The 10,818-nt window shown below is 32.7% G+C and overlaps 1 protein-coding gene across 4 annotated transcripts; it reads right to left on the reverse strand.

Moving 5' to 3' along the window:
* Positions 1-291: 291 nt before the first annotated feature.
* Positions 292-2,700, reverse strand: LOC116134582 (glycine-rich protein A3-like). 4 transcript variants are annotated; one of them, XM_031420287.1, is made up of 4 exons: positions 2,513-2,700; positions 1,758-1,965; positions 1,221-1,664; positions 292-833 (listed from the first exon to the last, which is right to left on the reverse strand). In XM_031420287.1, exons 3-4 carry the CDS (start codon positions 1,645-1,647, stop codon positions 601-603), a joined length of 660 nt encoding a protein of 219 aa, XP_031276147.1. In that variant the 5' UTR covers positions 1,648-1,664; positions 1,758-1,965; positions 2,513-2,700; the 3' UTR covers positions 292-600. The 4 variants fall into 4 exon arrangements, with proteins under 4 accessions (XP_031276147.1, XP_031276135.1, XP_031276142.1 ...); XM_031420275.1 differs by lacking the exon at positions 1,758-1,965; XM_031420282.1 differs by having other exon boundaries at positions 1,221-1,906.
* Positions 2,701-10,818: the final 8,118 nt, after the last annotated feature.

Genomic DNA, 10,818 nt, shown 5'->3' on the forward strand with positions numbered 1-10,818 from the left:
TACCAAAGAGGGAAGGGAAATATTATATATTAACTAGTTATTTTTTTCAATTTACTTTCATTCTTGTTAAATTGGAAATGGGTGGACGGCAACCTAATTTTAAATATGAATTCTAAACCTACACCCATAAATATAATTGGAACCAGCAGTACATGATTCAATCAGTCATCAATAACACCCACATCATGTAAATTGGCCAGTCTGAAATATGCTTGTAGACAGAATATTATGAGTCGTAATGGAGGCTAATAGACTCGGACAAAAGAAAAAAAAAAAAAAAAAGGAACCGAATACAGTCAAACTTGCTTTCATATACTAAAAAAAAATGTCTCACTTTCTTACAAGTTAATGGAGTTCTATACAGGGGACTACTTTCCTCCTGCAACAATACCAAGTTCATTAACAAAGAGGTAAAAAACACCACCCTTTTACACAAGAGATCCAATCAATTCATATTTAACATATGGAAATCATATTAAAAAGCAATATGTGTTTATGAATGAGTAGACACCTTGAATCCAATCTAAATTAGTTAGGACAGATATGTAACAAAGCCAATACTAGTAAAATCAGATAGAAAAGTTTAACATGCTGGAATAATTACTTCCATCTCTTGAACCCAAAGCCTTTGTGCTTCCCAAACATGCCATGCTTCCACCGCTTTCCAAACTTCCCATGCTTAAACTTGCCATGCTTGAATTTGCCATAACCATGGCCAAAGAAGGGCCTGTGCCCAAAATGATGAGCACCATGGGTCAAATGGTGAGCCCCATAAGCGGCAGCTGCTGCAGCAGCGCCACCAGCTAGCAATGCTCCCATACCAGATCCATGTCCTGTAATTATTGTTAGTCGACCAAAATTATGATGAACAAACTGCAAGTATTAAACTAACAGCATTTTAACTCTTCTTACGAGTTAAGAGAGAAGCAAAACAATTTATTTTATTTTTTTGTTCAATTCTTCCTGCAAAAAAAGTTTCCAATACAATAAGTTTTTAGATTTATATAATTCAAAATGGAAAGGTGTTTTGATTATGGTTTATATAGAACATAAAAGACAAGATAAAAGGTAAAAGCAGGGGGAATATTGCCTCTTTTTGTCTTTTACCTTTATCAACCAAGAAATCAAGGACCACAAAGACCAGTTATTACTTAGATTCATGACAATCAATTCATACTAACATATATCAAAGTTGTTCTTTTTCAAATTTATCAATTTACCAGGATAATGTGGAGCTGATGGACCAGGATAATAAGGAGCTGATGGCCCGGGATAACCAGCTGGAGGGTACCCGGCTGGAGGATATCCACCTGGGGGAGGATAACCAGCTGGTGGGTATCCGGCCGGAGGAGGATAACCAGCTGGTGGGTATCCACTGGGAGGAGGATAACCAGCCGGCGGGTATCCACTGGGAGGAGGATAACCAGCCGGCGGGTATCCACCAGGAGGAGGATAACCAGCCGGTGGGTACCCTTGCGCAGGATATCCATGTGGGGGATATCCCTGAGGAGGATATCCTTGTGCTGGATATTGCTGCGGCGGATATGATCCATGTGGAGGGTAGTGTCCAACAGCATACCCAGAAAGATGTGAAAACAGCCCTTTGTCAGTGGTCTCACTCTCATTCTTGTCCTTTCCACCTCCCATTTTTTTTCGAGTTAATGCTACAAAAATTACAAACCTTGCATAATTAGCACAAATGGAAAATAGGAATTCATCCAACAAACATCTCAAAGAAAATATTATCAAATTGAAACGAGTAATGGATGTTTCCCCAGCTCCTCAAATGCTTTAACCATCCATCGGGTTTATCATAGCCTATGTCATCACAATTATACTTCCCCATCTCTCATTCTCAAATAAGCATGGCAGGTAAGACTTCCCCCAAGATTAGACCATCATTTTTCTGGAAAGCGCAAGAATGCCCATCTTACATATTGTCTAATGGACACCTCATTCATGACACTAAACAAACATAAACAAGAGTGAGGTACATCCTAAAACAATTACAAAAAGAATATGACAATAATGAAGGAACAAGGAAAGGGCATCTTCTTAAATCATAAGTTAATTTCAACAACATAGATAGTCTAGCTGCAACACAATAATTATGCACATAATAGTGTTCTCTGCAAGTCCTAACATGAAAAACAAAAACCAAAAAAACAAAAACCAAAAAACCTGGAAACTTTAGAAATTTAAAATTCAAATTAGCTAGTGGAATTTTCTACTCCAAAAAAGGCAATAACAAACCACATATATGTTAAAAGGGGTAAACTTGGAAGGTAATTTTCTATTGATTCATGTTCATCCCAGTTTCTGGGTTTGTTCAGAAACTGACGAAATAAGAATTCTAAATACAATGAAAAGGTTAACATCATAAAAGAAGGATAATTACAGCATTCAAACAATAAGAGTAAGATAATTTATAAACATCAATCAATCGTATTCTTGAAACTAAAGATGAATATTTGAAGGATAATTAAAAGAAAAGGAGACAGGAATTGGTTACCGTAGAAAAATAATAAAGCAGCTGAGAATGGGGAATTGCGTTTTGTTTGGTTAGATTAAATATATAAAGGCTTAAGGATTGACATTATTTCTATGCGTAGTCTGTCGAACGCATCTGCTTCATTCAGGCGTGATGTGATACGCTTTCTTTTTTTGTACTTTATTTGTTTCCCCTCTTTTGCTCCCGTTGGAGATGAAACCGAAGTTTAATATAGATTTTAAGGGAAATATTATATATTATCATAATAAAATTTTATATTAAATTTGTTCTGTTTTATTAGAATAAATTGATGGTAAATGTGTTAGATTGCATTAAAATAAATTAGTTGGTATGTTATATTGATATGTTTGATAAGCAAGAATAAATTGGTGAGTATGATATATAAATTACTAAATTTTTCTTACATTTTTAATATTATTACTATTATTATTAATAATTAAACTTTTTTAGCTCTTTACATTTGAAATTTTGCTAAAACACCCAGTCATAATAAAAGTTTAAATTTTAACAAAATCACCTCTACCCACCTAAGCCATTGTCGACTGCCGGCCATCACTGTCAGCAGTCACCAGAATAACGCACTACTAGCCAAATCCAAGCCGATTGTGCGAATTTACAGCCAGTTGGCCGTTTTCGGTCATTGATCTGATTGAAAACAGCCAGATCGGCGCACTGTTGGCCAGGTCCAACTTGTTGTACACCATTCTGGCGACTGTCAGATGTGGCCGACAATGGTGGTCGGCAGTGGTGGCTAGATCTGGCTGCGGTCTTGGGTAATTTGGTTGAAGTACAAGGACAATAATATCTTAAAAATCTTGTATATAAGGTTAAAATTGTCCATGAAATTTCTTGTAAATTGTTTAGATAACAAGGGCAATATTGTCCTAAAAATTTATTAATAAGGGGTAAAATTATAACAAAAATAAGATTACCAAGTAATCTCTAAAATACCAAAGAAAATATGGTACTCAGATTACTACCTATATAACTAGCAGTGATTATTATTGGTATTGAAAGATTATCAGAATCTTATATTACTTAACAATCAAACATGATAATGTAAGTAATATAAAACCAAACATGATAATATAAGTAATATAAAACCAAACACGATAATGTAATTAATATAAAACCTCAAGGAGTTGGCCTGGTGGTCAAGGAGGTATGCTCTCTTCCTTGGCTTCCTAGGTTCAAACCTTGGGGCCACATATCTCAATACGTAATTGTGTCTTACCCGATTCATTGGGTTTGTAGGGTATTCAATGGACTCCGGGGATTAGTTGAAGTTTACATAAGTTGGCCCGGACACCCCAATTACCGAAAAAAAAAAAAGAATAATGTCAAATACCTCCCAACTAAACACACCCTTAATATTAATACAATATCATGTTTGTATATTTATTTATAAAAATATAGAAAAATAATCAAATTCTTAAAATGTACTTATTGAAGGGTTGAAGAAGATCGGTCATATAATCCAATCCTCTCACATAGACCATTAGTATGTGTCATCGTTATACCGGATCTACAGACAAAATCGTCTCTTTCTCCCAATAGCACTCAAGATCAGGTTTCTAGGCTTTATACCAAAATCTAAGTGATTAGACTAGAGACAATGGCGGAATCTTTTTAATCCTCAATGTTTGTTCAGTTTTCCTTCTATAAGATCTCTACGATTTGTAGATCAGTTAACTGGAACTCGTATAGCTAAGAAATTTGGACCACTAACATAGAGATCTCTAAATCAAAAGGATAATGGAATATTGGAAAGAGTAAACGACATATTCCCACCCAAGGTTTGACGAAATCCCTGTTGGTACCCCACGTTACATTTATTCCAGATTCTCACCCTTAAAATAATACTGATAGCAATTTTTAGGGTATAGAGGGTGCAATTACCATAATGCACTTAACCCTAAATTAGTAAATTACGTTTTAACCCCTAAATTAGTAGAATTATAAAACTTACCATTTTATTTTCAAATTATCTCAATAACACCCTCGGTCACTGCACACCCTCTCGATTTTTGCCCGATCTAGGCCATTGTTGATGATGTCGAACCCCCTGGTCACCTCCATCACCTTCCTCGCAGTTTTTCGTCCAAAACCCCTTTGGTTCCTAACTAATTGGCCCCTCCAATCACTGGCGCCGTTAGGCTTAGGGATTCTCCATTCTTCATTGGATTCCGGTGGTGAAAATCCAATTGGACACCACCACTACAACCAACGTCTCCAACTCTATAAAACCTCTACAGCCCCAACAACCGCTTAGTCGCCGTTCGCGAACTGAGAGTTCGTGTTCATCGATCATTTTTGGTCAAGTGGTGGACGACAAACGGTGAGTTGTCGTGGCTGGGAAGGTTAAGGGTTTTGTAGGGGAGGATGCGAGGAGTCAAATGGTAGTGGTGGTTGGGGTTGCCGCAGTTCTCTTCGGAATGTTCTAATCAGATGACTACAGAACCTAGACTTACACCATTTGCTAAACCTTGATAAATATATAAAGCAATGCACACATGTGTTTTGATATTAAAATATATTAAATAAATCTTTGTTCTCATATAAATTGTTTTTTTGTTTTGTTAAACAATAGGTTCACAATATGGTAATACCAGTATTCCAATATTTGCTGATACAATCCAAATTAATGTTCTTAAGAGTGTACCAGTCATTAACCAAGTATAGCAGTTACAATAGCTCCACACACAGTTTAGTAATAATATATCAGGGAATATTTTTACAAATACAAACATATGTAATATATAAACATTCACAATAAAAAATAATCAAAATTAGTCTATACTAGTCTTATTAGATGTGATGCATCAGAGATGAGGAATATCATACGAAAGACCAGTACTAATAGGGTCTGTCTCTTCGTCTTGTAGAATCAAATTATCTAAGAAACTGAAATCTTCATTAGGAAATCTAGACTTAAATGCATCACAACAGACTTCTTGAGTGTTCAAGAACACGTGTGAGACAACATCAGAAGCTCTATCTATTTCCTTTTCAAATGCAATAAGGGTAGATTTCAGCTTGCTGTTGCAATCCAACAATTCTTTCTCCTTTCTTTCAAGAACATCATTTTCTAACTTTGCATTTGAACATGATTATTCAATAACTGATAATTTCTTCTTATTAAACTCCAATTCTTTCATAGCTTTTGCCATCTTTTTCTCTAAATCCGTTATTTCTTGTGTGATTTTGGCCCTGTGAACAACAAATCTTTTTTTGTTTGTTTCCAAATTTGCAATGACCTTATCGGAGACCAGCCATTGCCTCCTGATTTCCAAATAAGCTATAAATCCCTGTCCCACAAACATGTCAACAACAACAACAATAATATAAAAAATTTTAATCAACTAAAAGTAAACGAAATTCATCAATTTTAAATCACAGAATCCACCTCTTCTGATGTAAGTTCTTCAAGATCTTTTTTAGACATTGTCTTTAACCTATTGGGAGGAATTGAAACTTGAGCTTCCTCATCGGACACCTTTTTACGCTTGCTTCGCTCGATCAGTGGCAGCTCTTCTATATCTTCATCTTTATTTTTGATGTCAAATGTAGATGGTCCCATAGAAATAGGGCCCATCAAATTGGGCGTAGAAGTTGATACTGAAGCTATTGAATTTGGGGAAGCTTTTTCGATATCTATTATAACCTGGGGAAAAAAAAAGCTACATGAGAAACTGTTAATAAATAAATGAAAACTGAACATATAAAAAATTACAATACCTCTTTTGAATTGAAGAATCGAGTATTTCTCCAACATATCAAAAACATCAAATGTTTGTTGATTACAAATAAAATTGTCCAATGTCTTGATGCCAGGTTCGTTCACATCTATTTTACTGAGATTGTAGTGGGGTATTGTAGCTTTTGTCCATTCAGTGGGTAATCCACCCCAACCTTTTTTGCAACCCAATATAAAGTATCTATCATTCCTCACACTTTACTGCATAATCTAGTTAACAATCCTCGCCCTTTCTACCCTCAATAAAATAAAACAGACTATTCGGCCTCTTTTTCAATGCATAAAAGTTGTTAAAAATATAAAACATGGGTAGAATATCATGCATCAAACACATAGCTTCAAAACTTAAAACTATTTTCCAGGCATTGGGATGGAGCTGACTAGGTGTAACATTATAAGAAATCATAACTTCTTTGACAAATGAAGAGAAAGGAGGAGCTAGACCACACAGGAGAAAAAATTCAAAAAACGTGAAAAACCCAGGTGGGGGCTGCAAATTTATAAAAAATTTAAAACCATCACATGGTAACAAATCAAAATCGTCGGTGATATTGTAATGTTTTTGGAATTACAAAAGATCAGCATAGGTAACTACGCTAGGAATTTCTATAATCGACATGGTCAGACAGAAAAATGAGATATAAATAAAACCCAGTAGGAAAAACTGAACTTACCCACAAATTGTTGGTTAATGCAAGTAAAAATAGAGTTGAACAATGATGTGAGTCGATAAAAACAATCAATTTAGTCAACAAAGTAATGTAATGTAGTTTGTTGATACATACGAAAGCTTTTGAAGTGCCACTTTGATTACAAAGTCAACGGAAAAAATGCCCTTAATCCCTAATTTGCTTTTAAAGATAATGAACATGTTAAACGGCAATGTTTCAACCAAGCAGAAGATGTCCAACTCCGAATATAATTACACCTGATAAAAAACTTATTGTAGTAATTTAAAACAGAAACAAAATATTTAATAATTTAACAACTATAATTAATTATGAACTTCATGGTTTCATTATTGTTTAAAAAAATATATAAAGATTTCAAAATTGAACTATTAATTTCCTAATGACTTATTTTGTAAAATTTAATTTGCTCATTAATGTATTGCTCGTAATAAACTGCAAGTGAGATGAATCTGATCCTATAAATAAATGGTGAGGTATAATTCATGGCATTTATTGATATATGTATAAATAGTTATGTGAATTTCAACGGACTCATACATTGTATATGTTATAGAATATTGTGTTTGACTGGTTATTGGAATTAATAACATTGCTATATATATATATATATATATATATATATATATATATATTATAGAGAGAGAGAGAGAGAGAGAGAGAGAGAAGAAGAGAGAAGAGAGAGAGAGAGAGAGAGAGAGAGAGAGAGAGAGAGAGAGATTTATCTAAACGTTAGACTGTTGTTATCTTGTGTATGGTGTGTTTGATCTACTTTAAGGTTTAGATTTTCGTTTTTCTTTATATCATACTGCTTTTGTTTCTTAAATAATTTATGCATAATAATATTTATATGCTTCTTACTGGTGTATTTCTCTTACATCTTTACTTTATTGTTCGTTAATGTAGATATATATAGTTGGATGGAACGATTGCTCCTTATAGTTACAATGTAGTTCCTATTAAAGGTAACGATATATTCTTTCTATGGACTATTTTTGTACAATTGTTAAATTGAATATTGATTGTGATATCAAATTCAAATTGCTTAAGTTTTTTAATACAAGTGAATTTGACGATCCTAATTTTTGAAAATATTTATATAAATAAAGGACAAATTGAAAACTTCATGGTTCATCATAATTTTGCATCAAAATTGTCATCAATTAAGATTTCCATGAGATCAAAATTTAATTGATGAACCATTTATTTATATATAATGGGCATGTAGAATTGTGACAAGTTAATTAGATGGGCATGTAGAATTGTGACAAGTTAATTAGAAAACCATAATATAAGTATAATTGTAATTGATGTAGGTATCTTTTTGGTTATAATGTCAGAGTCGAACTTATTCTCAGTTGTCAAACCAACAAATGGATGATATACTTTTGATAGATCGTTGCCGAACCAATGATTTATTCATAGTTATAATAATAAATGTCTTTTTTTTTCAAAATCTCTTTGTTACCGAACCATTTTTAATTGTAGTAAATCATTTGTTATCAATTTGCATACAATTATAATAATCTGGACTCGGCAAAGGTCCAAAAAAGAATGCAATTAACATAATATATTTTTTGTTTTGGTCAGGTACAAGATTGTAAGATGGTTCTTACGGATCAAGATGCAACAGCTATATAGTTATATATTCGGGAATTATATTTGCAAGTGATTGAAAACTAAATATTGGAATATGATTCTGGAAAAATAAGTATCGTTAATTTGAGAACAAAAGTATGCAAGGAGAATAGAAAATTGAGAATGTTTATATGGAACAAAAAAAGACCTAAATTTCCAAAGTCAATCAGAAAGTCAACCTCCAAAAGGAAAAAAGGTATTTAATATTAGAACTTCATATAATTATTATCTAGAGAGTAAACAAGTTCAGTGTATATCTTTGTTGTTTTAGTTATTTGTCAACTATAAATTGGTGTTTTGACGTATGAACTTCAGAGCAAACTGATCCATAATAAAATTCCAAACAAAGTAACTAGCTTATTTATTTTGGTATAGTCATACAATTATTTTGTATATTACATGGTTGTCAATACTTTTTTGATAGATATGAAATAATTGTTGAGCTAATTAATTACTGTTTCTTTAATCATATAATTTGTTGTGTAATATAGTCTCAATCATATTATTATTATTTTGAATTCCAGGTAAGACATTTGAAAAGCAAAAACAATGTGTATCGAAGACAAAGAAAGATCCAATAATTTCTTTAAATACTTCTATAAATATAAATGAGATATTTAATTACTGTTTTTGCCTTTTGGTTAAGCTTTTCTATTATATAATTTGTTGCATGGTATAGTATTAATTCTATTATTATTATTTTGAAATCCATATGAGAGGTCTAAAAAAAGAAACAATGCGTATCAAACATAGAGAAGGGTTCAACAAGTTCTTCCAATGCTTCTGTAAATGTAAATGAGATACATGAGGAAAATAGAATAGAGAGAATGTCAAAATTAAAAAGGAAGAGAGGTAAAAAATATCATATTAGTGGTTACCTATGTTTTTTAGATTATCGTAAGTTAAATTGGTTGACTAAATCTATGTTTTTTAGGTGCTTCTCCATGTGTAGAGCTTGATTCTAATATTCCAATTACTAATTCAAAACAATACAATAGTGAGTTTTGAATCTGACAACAGACATTTAAACATTTAGTTTGTTATATTTTAAAAACATAATGTTATTTCATAGCATTGTAAAAATAAAAGTGTGGAACTTTGCTGAACCATTTTTAACATTGCAAATGTTATTGAATATTGTGATGAACTTTTTATTATTATTTTCATTCCCAGGTCAGACATTGAAAAAACAAAAGAAATCTTTGTCAAAGACAAATAGAGGTTCAAAATCTCGCTCAACAGAAAGAGGTAACAAATGTCATATTGTTAGTTAGATATATTTAAACGTTAACTCAACTATTAAAGTTACTTGGAAAAAAAAATGTCATTGTGAGTTTCCAAATTAATAGAACACATCTAAGTATTAACTTTATTACTTTCTAAAAATATCATGTCATTTCTTTGCATGGTGGAAAAAGAGTCCTAGAACTTTGGTGACCCATCCTACAAGTGCATTCATTGTGGATTAGTCATGTGGTACGAAGAGCGAACTATTAAGAACCAAGAGCCAACCATCCCTTTGTTTTCATTATGTTGTATGGATGATAAAGTACAGTTACCGTTATTGAAAGAATCGCCAGAACCATTAAAAGGTTTATTGGATGTGGACAGTGGTAACAAAGAGATTAGTTTCAGAAGCAAAATAAGAATATACAATTCATTGTTGTCATTTACATCGATGGGAGGGCATGTTGACCATGAGATTAACCAAGGGGGTGGTCCATACGTTTTCAAACTTCGCGAATAGAATTACCAGCGAATAGGATCATTACTTCCACCTAAAGGAAGGAAACCTCAGTTTGCGTAGCTTTATATTTATGACACAGAGTATGAAACCAGTCATAGATTAAATTCTATATGAGGTAATACAACTGATGGTACTGTTGACATGGAATTAATGCAAGAATTGCAATTGATGTTTGATGCAAACAATGAATTGGTTAAAAGTTTTCATGTTGTCAGGAACCTTATGCATTGGAATGATATTAAAGATATGCATTTGTGGTTAAAAGTGAAAAGGGAAAAAGATGGAAGACAATATAATCTGCCAACTGCATATGAAATTGCAGGTTTAATTGTCAGTGATATTGGAATTTCAGAAACCGGAAAAGAAGCAATTGTTCATCATTAAAAAAAGGGTCTTCAAAGAATTTCTGACTTGCATCCAAGCTTTATGGCATTAAGTTATCCAATATTATTCCCATATGGAGAAGATGGATATA

Source organism: Pistacia vera, unplaced genomic scaffold, assembly GCF_008641045.1.
Source record: "Pistacia vera cultivar Batoury unplaced genomic scaffold, PisVer_v2 Contig1081, whole genome shotgun sequence".
Taxonomy (NCBI): domain Eukaryota; kingdom Viridiplantae; phylum Streptophyta; class Magnoliopsida; order Sapindales; family Anacardiaceae; genus Pistacia; species Pistacia vera.